Below are 16539 nucleotides of genomic sequence, written 5' to 3' on the forward strand. Positions count from 1 at the left end.
CCCTTTTCAAAGATCGGAACGCCTCTTCACATTGATCATCCCATCTCGAGCCAAAAGGTTCTGCCGGGTTCCAGTACCCTCCAGCGTCCTGCCTCTGGTCCCCCGTTATTTTCTTTCCCACCGGGGGATAGCCACACAGCAGCTGAGTCAACGGGTGACACACTTTGGCGTATTCTTTCACAAATCGCCAGTAATACCCACAGAACCCCAAAAATGAGTGCAGAGCGCCCACTTTCTGGGGTCTTGGCCAGGTGGTCACGGCCTCTATCTTGGTTGGATCAGTAGCCACTCCCTCTCGCGAAATGATATGGCCAACGTAGCTAACCGACAACTTGCAGAACTGGCATTTGTCCAGGGAAAGCTTCAACCCTTCTTCATTAAGCCGGCCCATCTGCGCTCTGCTGCCTGCGCGATTCCACAGCCCCCTGACAATCCAATCGCAGGCGAGCACCCCACAAATGTAACATTACCCAACAGGCTGGTATATGTCTAGGGGAAAAGGAGATCCAGCCACACACCAACCCACCTCCCGTACACGCAGGTGCTGTGAGAATCGCGTTTATGCCTCGCGCCTGCCAACAGTATCAAACCCACAACAAATACCGGTATGAAATACACTTTAAAGAGTTTACTAAAATTAAAAGAGTATTAGGCAATATAATATATATATATACAAGAAAAAAACAAAAGGCGCCAACTTATCAAAGTTCAGTTAGTTTAGTGCACTCGTTGGAGCTCAACCAGCGAACCATTCGACTCCTTGTCGCTTGCCCTCCCGACTTCCACGTCTTCCACCTCGGACTCCCCGGTGGTCTTCCGAGCACACGTCCTCCTTCCTCGGCGTCTGCCTCCCGACTCCCTTCACCCCCAAGCCCGCGCAACCCCTCCCCCAAGTTCCCAGCCTCACAAAACACAATAACATTCCCCATTGATTAACAAATGAATACAATGACCATATCAGCCATTCTAAAGCGAAACAACGGCGAGAGAAACATTTAACAGACAAAGAAACATTCCTACTCGTAACAAACCAAAGAAGCCCTTTTTAGTAACATACACAGGACATTGTACAACAATAATAATTTTTAAAAGGAAAATAACTACTTAATTTCTTACCTAAGCTGAATTTTTTGGACTCATGGATATATGCCAACGCCCCAGAAATCTCCCCAAGCCTGCACATACAGAGAACAGCTTTCTTATGCACATCACATTTACTGTAGACATTCTGAGCCAATGTCATATATGTGGCTAAGCTTTGCAGTTCAGAATCTCCATAATCGTAAATCATATCTCCCAGAGCTTCAGAACACGTCAATCTAAAGATAACAACAGAAAATAATGTTTCAAAGTATCAAAAAGGATTTTGGATGTAAAAGTTATCTATAAATTGAGAATCCTGTAAGACAATATTCACACAACACACACAAAGTGCTGGTGGAACACAGCAGGCCAGGCAGCACCCATAAGGAGAAGCACCGTTGACGTTTCAGGCCGAGACCCTTCGTCAGGACAATATTCACCTTCAGAAGTGTACATGGTTGTGGATGTAGTGCCGATTACACAGTCTCAATTTTCCTTACCACTGACTTAATTGGGAAAGAAAATTGGTGGATATATATATTTATATATAAGTAATATTCAAGAGTTTTGTGAATGTAGAATTCTGACGTTCACTCTAAACTTTAGATCAATATTGGGTTTAACACTGATACCTGGAAATAAGTCATTATTCATCTTCCTCCAGCTCAAGGAACAGCCTTTAATTATGACCCTATAATATACTGTACGTTATTAAGCCAATGATGCCATAATGCTATAAATGTCTCTAAGTGACAAGTATTCCAATTTTGTTGATAAGCCTATAGGTATGCACCTTTTCTAAAGTTTTCTGGAAGTCCATATACACTACATTATGCTCATGAACTATATTGATTATCTCATCAAATAATTCTATTAAATTATTTAAACACAAATTTGTCCTAAACAAATCTATTCTGGTTTACCTTAATTAATCCGGTTTTTTTCTCCAGACATTTATGATTAAGAATAAGATTAAATATTTCTCAATACCTTTACACCAATGAAGTTCAACTGGCCTATAGTTGCTAGCAAATCCTTTCTATTATGATCAAGCCTGTAAATACTTGCTACTCTTCAGTCTTTCAAACTCCTAAGATGCATCCTGTTTTGTCTAGTGGTTGAGTTCAGCCAACCTTTCTTCTTGGATCTCATTTACTTATACCAGATCCACTCTCATCCCAATGCAATTGGCCTTTTATTTTATGAATCCAAAATACTGGTCCACATTTGTTTATCGATGTTGATTTTTATTGCTACTTTGATTCATGATAACATGAAATATGTACGAGTTTCTTGACTGGTACAACAAAAACAATCCTCTGATTTAAATATAAAATTGTGTATATTTATGTCTCTTGTGACCAATATTTTACCTTCCTGGTTCCAGCACTATTTATGCTTTATTCTTTCCAAATTCATTAAATCCTTTACATATCAGTCAATGATTATTCTCTGACTACCTCTCACTATTGACCATGATTTCTGAATGAGGAAGTTGGAATTCAAGATTTTAAATACAGAATTTAAATACAAGATTTTAATACAAGAATCAAGATATTTAATACAAGAATCAAGATATTTAATACAAGATTTACAAGATTTTAAATACAGAAAAAATACTTACGAAAGAAATCAGGAGGGCTAAAAGAAGACATAAGGTAGCTTTGGCAGTCACGGTGAAGGATAATCCAAAGAGCTTCTACAGCTATATTAATAGCAAAAGGATAGTAAGGGATAAAATTGGTCCCCTTGAAGACCAGAGTGGTCGGCTACGTATGGAACCAAAAGAAATGGGGAGATCTTAAATGTTTTTTTTTGCATCTGTATTTACTAAGGAAACTGGCATGGAGTCAATGGAAATAAGGCAAACAAGTAGTGAGGTCATGGAACCTATACAGATTGAAGAGGAGGAGGTGCTTGCTATCTTGAGGCAAATCAGAGTAATAAACCCCCAGGACCTGACAGGGTATTCCCTCTGACCTTGAAGAAGAACTAGTGTTGAAATTGCAGGGGCCCTGACAGATATATTTAAAATGTCGGTACGTAAGGGTGAGGTGCCAGAGGATTGGAAGATAGCTCATGTTGTTCCGTTGTTTAAAAAAGGCTCTAAAAGTAATCCAGGAAATTATAGGCTGGTAAGTTTGATGTCTGTAGTAGGTAAATTATTGAAAGGAGTACTAAGAGATAGGATCTACAAGTATTTGGATAGATGGGGACTTATTAGGGAGAGTCAGCACAGCTTTGTGCGTGGTAGGTCATGTTTAACAAATCTATTAAGAGTTTTTTGAGGAGGTTACAAGGAAAGTGGATGAAGGGAAGGCAGTGGATGTTGTCTACATGGACTTCAGTAAGGCCTTTGACAAGGTCCCACATGGGAGGTTAGTTAGGAAGATTCAGTCACTAGGTATACATGGTGAGATAGTAAATTGGATTAGACATTGGCTCAATGGGAGAAGCCAGAGAGTGGTAGTGGAGGATTGCTTCACTGAGTGGAGGCCTGTGACTAGTGGTGTGCCACAGGGATCAGTGCTGGGTCCATTGTTATTTGTCATCTATATAAATGATCTGGATGGTAATGTGGTAAATTGGATCAGCAAGTTTGCTGATGATACAAAGACTGGAGGTGTAGTGGACAGTGAGGAAGGTTTTCAAAGCTTGCAGAGGGATCTGGACCAGCTGGAAAAATGGGCTGAAAAATGGCAGATGGAGATTAATACAGACAAGTGTGAGGTATTGCACTTTGGAAGGAAAAACCAAGGTAGAACATACAAGGTAAATGGTAGGGCACTGAGGAGTGCAGTAGAACAGAGAGATCTAGGAACACAGATACAAAATTCCCTAAAAGTGGCGTCACAGGTAGATAGGGTAGTAAAGAGAGCTTTTAGTACATTGGCCTTTATAAAGCAAAGTATGGAGCATAAGAGTTGGAATGTTATGGTGAGGTTGTACAAGGCATTGGTGAGGCCGAATTTGGAGTATTGTGTGCAGTTTTGGTCACTGAATTACAGGAAGGATATTAATAAGGTTGAAAGCGTGCAGAGAAAGTTTACAAGGATGTTGCCGGGACTTGAGAAACTGAGTTACAGAGTAAGGTTGAATAGGTTAGGACTTTATTCGCTGGAGCGTAGAAGAATGAGGGGAGACTTGATAGAGGTATATAAAATTATGATGGGTATAGATAGAGTGAATGCAAGCAGGCTTTTTCCACTGAGGCTAGGGGAGAAAAAAAAACAGAGGACATGGGTTAAGGGTGAAGGGGGAAAAGTTTAAAGGGAATATTGGGGGGGCTTCTTCATACAGAGTGTGGTGGGAGTGTGGAATGAGCTGCCAGATGAAGTGGTAAATGTGGGCTCACTTTTAACATTTAAGAAAAACTTGGACAGGTACAGATGAGAGGTGTATGGAGGCATATGGGCCAGGTACAGGTCAATGAGACTAGGCAGAAAAATGGTTTGGCACAGCCAAGAAGGGCCAAAAGGCCTGTTTCTGTGCTGTAATGTTCTATGGTTCTAATTTTCTACTCTGGTTTCCATTCAGCTGTGTTAATTTAACTTTTGTTCTCCAACCTTTGCTCTATATTAACAGTTTTATTAATAATGTGATAGTAGTTAGCAAAGAGTATTACCTTTGTTGTATGATCCAATGTATGACCAGATCCTGTCTGTTGTGCATCAATGCACATTTAACTCCCTCTAATGACATTTTTGCATTAGGTGGATGTCTGACGGCAGGAAAGGAGTTCATTACAGCCTCAAAGAAATGCAGGAGAGGAGAAACATACCCTTCATATTCTGTAACAGCTGAGGAAATAATTGTAATATGTAAGTTTTTACACAAATAACCTGAACTGTATTTTCAAGTACAATCTCTTGCATTTTAAAATTTCAGATGGAACCTGAGAAATATAGCGCTAGCAAGTACTACTGGTTATGTTTTTAACTCAGCTGCATCACAATGGAGAATGAGGACAAGCCTAACCATGCTTCATAGAAGGGAAAACAAATACAAATTAAAGCAGATCTCTGACATGCTTCACTTTGTCATCAGTTTGGCAGCAGCTCAGACAGACACTTGGAAGACAATCCCAGTTGAGGAATAACATATGGCCAACTGGATCTATCTGAGACTATTTTGCTTATCATGACGGAGTCCATCCTAAATAAGAAGAGGGGGCTTCAATTCCATTAGGAACAATACACATCTGTTGTCCTACTGAACAATAATCTGGGAACTGAAGGCCTTGACTCAAACAAAGAAGTAATATTTCCATTGTGTTTGACTGGGAGAGGAACTTGGAGATAGACACATCCACATTTCCCTGATTCCCACAGCGTTCTAGCTAAGAGGTTGTCAGAAGTCTTCATATGGCAGTTGCAAAGCGCCTTGCTGATGATATCCTTGTCATCATTAAAAAAATTGCCCCTTCTGTGTTGACAATAATAAATGCCACACCTAATCAACCTTTTGGTGCAATTTACCCAAATAATTCACCCTATATTTTACTCAATGGTGGCATAAAATGCCAGTAAGCAATGAAATCTTGTAATCTTGAGGACAAGTGCAGCATATTTCTATCACAAGGAAAAGCCTCATCTTGTTGCAGCCTTAAGGCATATATTTTCAATTAACTACCTGAAAATTGGACTTGTTACAGAACATCCTCACTTTGAAGAAGTAATTTATTCCTGAATGGGGTGTTATTTTCTTAACAAGTGACAAAAGCCTTGTAATGGATGTTAGTTTGTCTTCTGACATTAACAACTAGCCCTCCTGAAAAGTCTTAGAAACTTATGCAGTTGTGACCTTTCTAATGTTCAAAGAGACCGTGGCAGTTCACAAAAGCAGCTCACTATCACTCTTTTCCATAGATGCTGCCTGGCCTGCTGAGCTCCTCCAGCATTTTGTGTGTGTGTTATTTCGATTTCCAGCAACCTTCAGATTTTCTTTTGTTTGTGTAAGGATGGGCAATAAAGGCTGACCTTGCCAGTTACACACAGATCCAGAGACTGGGAGATAGGAATAGACTCCTTGATGGAAGACATAGGTTCTTGCAAAATAGTCCCACTGAGATTTCTGCCAAGTATTCTATTCTACTGGAAGAAGGATTGTACTCCTGCCATCGCAGCATTGAGGCCTATTCAAATAGTGGAATCCAGTATAATTAAAGAGAAGCTGGTTGGATGTATGCAGATCAGTTTCTAACTGACTAGAACGGCCAACAGGCTTCATGTCAAGTGCTGAGAAACTCCCCTTTGATATCGCTCACTGTGCCTAGCATTGCCATATGTATCTTTTTCTACCCATCATAGTCCTCTATTGAACATTTTTGAAAAGACCCGTGTGTGACTTCGCGAGACATTTGATGTTAGTCCACGAGTTAACTTCATAAATTAGTCACAGTTCAGATGTGCCATATATCTCATTATGAGTTCAGAATTTGCAACTCCAGAAAGTTAAAGGCCTTTTAAAAAAATATTCAACCTTGCATTTGAAAAGATCTATATTATTGCTACAGCTGTGAAAATAGTATCAGAAAATGTAAGAAAATTGTGTCAGTGCAAAATGTAGAATGAATACAATAATGATAGTGTCTTCTTCGGGTCCTGCCATGTAACTCTTGGCTGATCAATCTCAAGTCATGTGAATGGAAAGCAGGAAAAACTGTTGTCATTATCAGGGTAACCATTCAAATAATTAGCATAGTAGCTTGATGCTTTCACTGTAACAAAGCAAGATATAGCACTGCTGTGCAAGGACTGACAATGCACAATGAAGACAATGAATGCAGCATATGTTATGGGCCATGACAACTTCAGTACTATTGTCCAGAACTTGCCATGCCCTTGTTCTAGTTGTTCTAGCTACAACACTGGCATCTACCCAATAATGTGGAAGTTGCTTTGGTAGGTCCTGTCAAAAGGAGTAGGACAAATCCAAATTGGCCAACTAGCATTGTTGGCCATTAGTCTACCCTCAATCATCAACATAGTGCTATCAGGTAGAAGTTGCTTAGCAACAAACTACTTAGAGAGTTCAGCTTGAGTTCCACCAAAGTCACTCAGCTCCTGACCTCATTATATTTGTTCAAACATAGACAAAAAAGTTGAAATCCATAAGCGAAGAGTAACTTGTCCTTGATAAGGCAAGCGAAGGGTAACTTGTCCTTGACAAGGCAGCATTTGATTGAGTAAGTCATCAAGGAGCCTTGTACATCCACAATTCTCAATCATTGCCTTTGTTTCCTTTGTCCTGATAATGCTTCTTTAGATCTTCAAGTTGATTGGTGAACATCGTTACCAACTTTATTGTCAAGAATAGCTTGTTCTGTAGACTTCAAAGTTCATTCTGCTTTCCTTTCCCTTCAGTAGATCAGGAACACAGTATATATGCATGGAAATTAATTGAAAATTTTGGTTTCCATCATTCAGCAATAGTTTTTTGTTATCAATCCTTATCAATATCTCTGAGGACCTAACCTGGATGCAACATACTGATGCAGCCACAAAGAAAGCAAGGCAGCGGCTATATTGCATTAAGAATTTGAAGAGATTTGGTTTGCCAACGAAAACACTCAAAAACTTCTACAAATGTACCATGGAGAGCACTCTGACAGCTGCATAATCATCTGGTATGGAGAAGCTACTCACGAGATTGAAATAAGTTGCAGAAACTTGTAAAATTAGTCAGCTCTATCATGAGTACCAGCCTCTATAGAATCCAAGACATCTTCAAGGAGCAGAGCCTTAAGAAGGGGGCGTCCATTATTCAGAATCCCCATTCCAGGACATGTCCAATTCGCATTGTTACCATCAGGAAGGAAATACAAAAGCCTTAAGGCACACACTCAATGATTCAGGAACAGTTTCTTCCCCCCTGCCATCCGATTTCTAAATGGGCAATGAACCCATGAGCACTACCTCATGATTTTTAATTTCTGTTATGTTGCACTACATATTTTTACTTATATACTTAATGTTTCATTGCACTGCTGCCGTAAAGTTAACAAATTTCACAACTGTATGCTTGTGATATTAAATCTGATTCTGATCCCTTTATTTTCCACATGAACCAATTAAATGAAATATAAATAATTCCAGATGTTGTGTTCAATTTTAATGTGCTTTTCAAAGAACAAAAACATCCCATTTAAGGTCACAGATAATGTGGATTGATTCTCAACCTGCTTTATCTGAGGGGGGTGTATATATAAAAAATGAACTATGACTGAATGGTGGAGGAGTCTTAATGTGCTGAATAGTCTAAATCTGCTCCTACACTTTATGGTCTTCTGGTACAGACAGGGTGAACACATACAGTCTTTATCTTGGGAAAAGGGAACTAAAAACTAAGAGTGCTGATTTAAGGTAAGAGGTGAAAGATTTAAAAGGGACCCGAGGGGCAGCTTCTTCATGCAGAGGGTGGTGTATACATGAAATGAGGTAGCAAAGTGGTTGAGGTAAAATTTAAAAGACAATTGGATGTGTACATGCATAAGAGGGGTTTAGAGAAATATTAGCCAAACACAGGCAAGTGGGACTAGCTTGGTGGGTACCATGGTCGGCATGGACAGGTAGGGATGAAGAGTGTGATTTCATGCTGTGTTACTTTATGACTTTAAGGAGCCCTGGTTAAATTTCAGTCAGTGCAAATAAGGGGAAAGTCCCTCCATAGGTCGGTATCATACCTAGCACAAAGGAAGATGGTTGTGGTGGTTTAAAGTCAATCATGCACATAAAATTTCAGTCAATAATTTTAACAAAACATGATGCACTCACGTTTATGTAACATGAATTCTTTATCACTTACAATTACATTCTATGCAAGCAAAGTTCTAGACCAATGAATATGCAAACAAAGTGAAACTGATTAACTGGTACCTTTGAGACTTTAATGGTGCCTGACTGGAATATTTTCAGGACTGCTGGGTATTATTTCTCTTAATAACACCCACACACTTATAATTCATTTTGTATAAAAATGTTATATAATAATATAACCTTTCTAGCAAACCATGCGAGTTTAAGGTAAGTTTGGGAAACTAAACCTGGCTAGTTAAAAGGAATGTGGGAATTGTGATCTTGATGATTTAAAAAAAAGGGAAATGGATCTCATAATTTTAAAGGGAACTCAAGAAACAAAACCTGGCTAACTAAAGTGAGTGTGTGAACTGGGGTCCTGATGGGTTTAAAAGGAGTGTGGTAAAAGGGCCCCAGCGATTTAAAAGGAGCATTTACATTGAAAGGAGAGGGGAAATGTGGTCCAGATGAGCTCAAAAAGATCATGGGAATGTAAAAGGGAGTGCAGTGCCCAGGTGAGTTTAGAAGTAGTGTCAAAAACAGAACCAAGTGAGCTGCACCATCGGAAATTTCCAAACAATATAATAGCAGATCATCAGTTTTTCTGCATTGTAAAGGCATAAAAGCAGCAATTCAAAGAAGTAGTACGTTAATTTATTTTTCTCATTATTTTTACATTTTCAATTATTAAACTATTCTATTTTCAAATCCATCCTATCTTTAAAATAGACATTTTTAATTATTGAAGACAATAGGTACTGTAGATGCTGGAGTCTGGAACAAAATCAGAACATGGTACAACTCAGTGAGTCAAATGCTTTATTCTTGACTTTGAAGACACAAGGGGAAAACATATAGTTGATATAAGGTTTTATGGTAAAAGCATAAAACACAGGAATAAGCAAAAGACAGAACAAACCCTTGAACTTTTCCATGACCTCCATATTATGAAGGATTCCTCTGGGGCAATTCGCTACATATATTGCAGCTGCCTGATACTGTTTTTCTTCAAAGAGCTTAGTAAACCTGAAAGAAAAGTAGAATTTTCAATTTAGAAACAACAGAATATTCCAGGTGGAACTTTACAACAACATTCTGTTTAGAATTTCTTGTTTAGAACCTCACTGTCTAGTATCTTTTCAATCTAACTAGTTCTTACCCCAAATATTCCACAGGGGTCTGTTTTGGGCCGCTTCTTTTTACATTATGTGTCAATGATTTCGATGATGGAATTGATGGTTTTGTGGCCAAATTTGCGGGTGACACAAAGATAGGTGGAGGGTCAGGTAAATTTGAGTAAGTAGAGAGGCTACAGGAGGACTGAGGCAGATTAGGAGAATGGGCAAAGAAGAGGCAGGTGAAATACAGTGTCGGGAAGTGTATGGTCATGCACTTAAGTAGAAGCAATAAAAGCATAGACTATTTTCTGAATGGAGAGAAAATTCAAAAATCTGAGGTGCAAAGGGACTTGTGCAGGATTCCCTAAAGGTTAATTGGCAGCATATACAGATGCAGCAGCCTCTCAGGGGCCAACCAAAGGTGTTTTTTAAAAATTTATTTAATGTCTTTTTAATGATTGCAAGACAATGCTGGACTCCAAGAACTTCCGGTACTGCATGTCTACCCAATCAGTGAACTGCTTGTTGATTGGAGGAGCTGGACGGGGAGTCAGAGGAACTGGTTTGGGTTCAGAGTAGCTAGACTGGGTGCAGATTGTGTTGGTGCCCACTACAGGAAGTTGGTGTGCAAATGCAGCCTGCAGTGTAACAGTGGGTGATTGTCTTGGAGGTTTCTCTTGCAATTGCAAGACCCTTTTGAACAATGATAATGTAAGATGCTACAGGCCTGTTACTCTTGTTTGGTGGTGCAATAGATGGCAGGGAAAACTGTGTGGCCACAGTTATATCAAGGACTAGGCCTCAAGCCATGGGCTAGCCTGCTGGTGCAGTCCAGGAAAGGAGATGCAGAAGGCAGTGTAACAAAACGCCTATGCTTGGCTTGGGGGCGTGGCCTCTCCTGTCAGTTCCACCCTCCAGTGTACAGAATGACAGGCTGGATTGCCAAGAACTGCACTATCAATCCGCAGGACAAGTCACTCAGGGACTTGGGCTACATGTGTTTTTTTATATGACTATGTTGATTCTTGTTCAGTGTATGTTTTGCACTTTGACCCCAGAGGAATGCTGTTTTGTTTGGCTGTATTCATGTATGGTTGAATGTTAATTAAACTTGAATTTGATTTGAAAATTACTCCATTATTGCAAGACTTGTCATATGAAGAGTGTTTGATGGCTCTGGGCCTCTTCTTACTGGAATTCAGAAGAATGAGTGTTGACCTCATTGAAATCTATCAAATGTTGAAAGGTCCAGATGGAGTCAATGTAGACAGGATGTTTCCTATGGTGCTGGAGTCCAAGACCAGAGGACACAGCCTCAGAATAGAGTGATGTCCTTTTAGAACGGAGATGAGGAGGTATTTCTTCAGTTAGAGAGTGGTAAATCTGTGGAAATTGTTGCTGCATGTAGGTGTGGAGGCCAGGTCATTGGGTATATTCAGGCAGAGGTTGATATATTCCTGATGTATCAGGGCATGAAGGGATATGGGGTGAAGGCAGGAGATTGGAGCCAAAGAGAAAATGGATCAGCCATGATGAAATGGCACAGCAGACTCAATGGGCAAAATGGCCTAATTCTGCTCCTGTATCTTGTTATTATGAAAGCGCATTGTTTACTGCAAGGAATAGTTGTTTGATAACTATTACAAATTATTCAAAATCCAAGACAAAATGCCAATGAGGAAAGAATTTTATTACTCTAAAGCTGAAATAGATTGGTTTAAGGCTGCAATGACTAATAAAGAAATAGCATAGTAGATAAATAGGCAATTTTTAAAGCACTTTCACTGTGGCTAATGAGGTTAAAATAATGAAACAGTGAATTTTAGAAGTTAAATTCTAGAATTTAGTACATTGAATATAAAGACATTGAATTAATATAAGTAAAAAAAAAATCTGATATTTAGACAAATCTTTAGAACCTGATAGATTTTACCTGCGGTATTAAAATAAATAGATGAGAATACCATAGTTAGACTTTTCCTCAACTCTCTTGATTTGGGAATCGTGAACTTTAACTACAAAATTCCAAATGCCAATCCTTTACTCGAAAAGTAAATCTATGAATACTTGCCCTAGGGGACATGTAAATTTAAGCTAAATTCATGTCATGAAGTAGTAATTGGTTGAGAGGAGGAGAAAGGGATCAGAGGATCAAGGGTTTTAGCAAATTTTGATAAACTTAAATGCCAAGTGTGGAAATCTGTGTGCTCCAGGAGTTTGTCCTGCAATATTAGCTTTGCATTATACACATCAATGACTTGAATGACAGAAAGGAGTTAGATGTCCAAGTTTGCAGATGATAGCTGGTATGCTGTCAGGAAATACAGTAAGTTAAGTGAAGCTTAGGAGGATGATGACACCTAATGGCAACTCCTTAGCTTACATCTTCTGGAACAGCTCTATTTCTATCTTTGATATCTTTTTTTCCCCTTTCAAAGTTCTTTTGAAGACCCTGACCTGGAGTTACATGCTGACTTCAGTTCTTTGCGGAAATGGGACCCACTTTCAGGGCCTCATGACCGGCTGCTTTTCGATGTGCCAAGGACGTGGCCTGGAAGACTAGTGCACCTTCAGGGTGCTGGATTTTCGTGGCTCTGGAGACAGGCTGATTCAAGGCCGGTGCTGCTGCCTGATGTGTCATGGGAGTACATGGAAGATCGTAAGTTGCAAGCTGACTGCTGGCTGAGTGGCGAGAGACCCGAGTTCTTTGGGCACAGAGCTCCAAAAAGACTTTTAACACCATAAACCAGCAAGTTGTTTTATTATGTCTCCCCTCTTGCTGTGAAACAGGGACACCTTTTTTCCCCTTATTAGGGAGAGAGAGAGAGCCTGTCCCTCCCTAATAATTGAATCTCCCTAATAATTGAAATAGTTAAATTACCAGGTGAACGAGTAGTTTTTGGGGTTCTCCAAGTCTTTGCTGTTGCTTTGCTGCACACTTGAGTGCTCGGTGGAGGGTGTCAATGTTTTTTTTGCTGGTGGGAGAGGGGTCGTTGCTTTGCTGCTGCTTATGTGTGGGAAGGGGGAGTTGGGGGGACTTTGGGGTTCTAACATTTAACTGTCATTCATTCTTTGGGGCACTTCTCTGTTTTTGTGGATGTTTACAAAGAAAAAGAATTTCAGATGTATATTGTATACATTTCTCTGATATTAAATGTACCTATTGAAACCTATCAGTTGCAGGAAGTAACAAAAGAAACATGGTGAGATGAAGTGAACGATTATAGTGCCTATAAAAAGGATTCACCCCCCTTGGAAGCTTTCATGGTTTAGTGTTTTACAACATTGATGTGCCATGCAATTAATCTGGCTTTTTTTTGACACTGATCAACAGAAAAAGACTCTTTCGTGTCAAAGTGAAAACAGATCTCTACAAACTGATCTAAATTGTTCAGCGTTTAGTATGGTGGCCAGAAAGCTTAATTTGGGTTTCATCAGGCCATAGAACCTTCTTCCAGCTGACTTCAGTTTTCTATATGTTTTCTGGCAAACTCTAACTGAGATTTAATGTGAGTTTTCTCTTTACCACTCTCTCATAAAGTTACGACTGGTGAAGCACCTGGGCAACAGCTGTTATTTACACAGTGTGGTGAACTACATATACCTGTCTGGACACGCCCCCCCCCCCCCCCCCCCGGCTGACTGCTCCTGTGGCTCCTCCCACAGACCCCGGTATAAAGGTGATTGGAGGCACAGACCCTTCCTCAGTCTCCAGGATGTTGTGTGATGGTCACTTGCTGCTTGTGCTTTCTTTCAGCCAATAAAAGCCTACCTTAATCCACGTCTCAGAGTTATTGATGGTGCATCACGCAGTTTCTCCCATCTCAGGCCCTGAAGCTTGTAATTCTTCCAGTTGTCACAGGTCTTTTGCCTGGCCACCCTCACTAGTCCCCTTCTTGCACGGTCATTCAGTTTTGAGGATGGCTTGCTCTAGGCAGATTTACGGCTGTGCCATATTCTTTCCATTTCTTGATGATTTACTTAGCTGTACTCCAAGGGATATTCAGTGACTTGGAAATGTTCTTGTATCCATCTCCTGACTTGCAGAGTTGCCCGGAGTGTTCTTTTGTCTTTACAGTGTAGTTTTTACCAGGATACTGACTCACCAGCAGTTGGTCCTTCCAGATGCAGGTGTATTTTTACTACAATCAATTGAACACCGTAACTGCACACAGGTCTCCAAAATCAGATCTCCCTTTAACTAATTATGTGACTTCTAAAACCAAATGGCTGCACCGGTGATGCTTTGGTGTGTCATATCAAAGGGGGTGAATACTTACGCAATCAATTATATTGTTTTATATTTGTAATTAATTTAGGTCACTTTGTAGAGATCTGTTTTCACTTTGACACAAAAGTGTCTTTTTCAGTTGGTCGGTGTCAAAAAAGCCAGATCCATTGTGATTCAATGTTGTAAAACAATAAAACATGTAAACTTCTGAGCGGGGTGGGGGGGGGGGGGGGTGGGAGGGCGTGAATACTTTTTATAGACACTGTAAAACAGTAACAGCTGGGCTCAATGTAGGGCAATGTGAGGTCATCAATGCCAGATTTGAGAAGGTATCTTTTTCAGATTGAGGTAAAAGGAGGAAAGGATCCAACGGGATCCCACTACCAAACACATTTTTCCCTCCCTCCTCTTTCTGCTTTTCGCAGGGATTGCTCCCTACATGACTCCCTTGTCCACTCGTCCCCCCCATCCCTTCCCACTGATCTCCCTCCTGGCATTTATCCTTGTAAACGGAACAAGTGCTACACCTGCCCTTACACTTCCTCGCTCACCACCATTCAGGGCCCCAGACAGTCCTTCCAGGTGAGGCGACACTTCACCTGTGAGTCGGCTGGTGTGGTATACTGTGTCCGGTGCTCCCGGTGTGGCCTTTTATATATTGGTGAGACCCGATGCAGACTGGGAGACCATTTCGCTGAAAAACTACGCTCGGTCCGCCAGAAAAAGCAGGATCTCCCAGTGGCCACACATTTTAATTCCACGTCCCATTCCCATTCTGATATGTCTATCCATGGCCTCCTCTATTGTCAAAATGAATCCAAACTCAGGTTGGAAGAGCAAAACCTTATATACCGGCTAGGTAGCCTCCAACCTAATGGCATGAACATTGACTTCTCTAACTTCTGTTAATGCCCCTCCTCCCCTTCTTACCCCATCCCTGACATATTTAGTTGTTTGCCTGTTCTCCATCTCCCTCTGGTGCTCCCCCCCCCCACTCCTTTCTTTCTCCTGAGACCTCCCGTCCCATGATCCTTTCTCTTCTCCAGCTCTGTATCACTTTCACCAATCACCTTTCCAGCTCTTAGCTTCATCCCACCCCCTCCGGTCTTCTATCATTTCGCATTTCCCCCTCCCCCCACTACTTTCAAATCTCTTGCTATCTTTCCTTTCGGTTAGTCCTGACAAAGGGTCTCGGCCCGAAACGTCGACAGCGCTTCTCCCTATAGATGCTGCCTGGCCTGCTGTGTTCCACCAGCATTTTGTGTGTGTTGTTGAAGGAACTTGTGTGTTCACATATGCAATAACTAAATTCTAGAGTAAAGATAAAATAAATCAAAAAGGCTTATAGAATATTGGCCTATAACTCGAGGTTTGAAATTTAGAAATTAAGATAGGGTACACTTCTGTTACACAGACATTTGATTGATTCAACATTGGATATGCTCTACTTTAGGCACCAAACCCTGGGAAATTTTGTTAGCAAAGTAGATGAAGCTGCTGTGCAAGCAGCCTTTAGGAGCTTGAACCAATGAAAAGCATGCAGCCCAGATGGGGTACCTGGCCAACATACAATCCTCTGCTGACAGATTAAAGCTAACAGGCATATCTCTTTGAGATGTGTATAAAAACTGTTAACTAAATTGTCTTTTAACTCACCTCTCAACATACTCCAACAAGTATGCAGCTTCATCAATATTACTAGGATCATCGTCATCAAATACCCCAGGCCAAGGAATATCAACCTCTGCATCAAAGCAAATTGTATTGATTTACAATGGAATATAGCCAGACAAGAAACATTTGTTTTATGTTATTTAGGCAGTTTAGCTTCGAATGATAAGTAGTCTTTATTGCACCAAGCAATTTCATGTTTCATTAAATGCACCATGAATAACTTATTAGATGAAGGGTTTTAGACTCTTGCGATAATTTGAAATTTTGTGATGGTCCAAAGGTAGGGCAGAAAGTGAGATTGATAAAGTTGCAAAGGAATTGCAAATAACATAGAAGGGCTAAGCAAATAGATAGAGTGGCAGATTGTATATAAATGGTGACATCTACTGTGGAAAAAATATATAGCCACTGCCAAATGAACACTCATGTTGTGAAAATTCATTTCTATTCAGTCACAGTGAAGATGCTGCAATCCGTTAAATAATAAAAATGATGGTATGGGGCAATATTTTCATTAGTTTATACTTGTTTCACAATACAATATGGATGAAATTATTCAAACCAATGTAAAATTTCAAGAATTTTAAACTCAAATTAAATTAAGTAAAGAATTAACATTAAATGTCATGGTGTGAGC

At 40.2% G+C, this 16539-nt stretch overlaps 1 protein-coding gene across 5 annotated transcripts in view; it reads right to left on the reverse strand.

The window, feature by feature from the left end:
* The window catches only part of LOC140730495 (clathrin heavy chain linker domain-containing protein 1-like), a 408057-nt gene that overhangs the window by 371295 nt on the left and 20223 nt on the right, over positions 1-16539 (reverse strand). For all 5 annotated transcript variants that reach the window (XM_073051013.1, XM_073051012.1, XM_073051014.1 and 2 more), the window contains exons 6-9: positions 15885-15972; positions 9799-9905; positions 4709-4883; positions 1117-1319 (exon numbers count right to left, since the gene is read on the reverse strand). In XM_073051013.1, coding sequence (XP_072907114.1) covers positions 1117-1319; positions 4709-4883; positions 9799-9905; positions 15885-15972 — 573 coding nt within the window. The remainder of the gene's footprint in view (positions 1-1116; positions 1320-4708; positions 4884-9798; positions 9906-15884; positions 15973-16539) is intronic.

This window comes from Hemitrygon akajei, chromosome 7 (assembly GCF_048418815.1).
Source record: "Hemitrygon akajei chromosome 7, sHemAka1.3, whole genome shotgun sequence".
NCBI lineage: Eukaryota > Metazoa > Chordata > Chondrichthyes > Myliobatiformes > Dasyatidae > Hemitrygon > Hemitrygon akajei.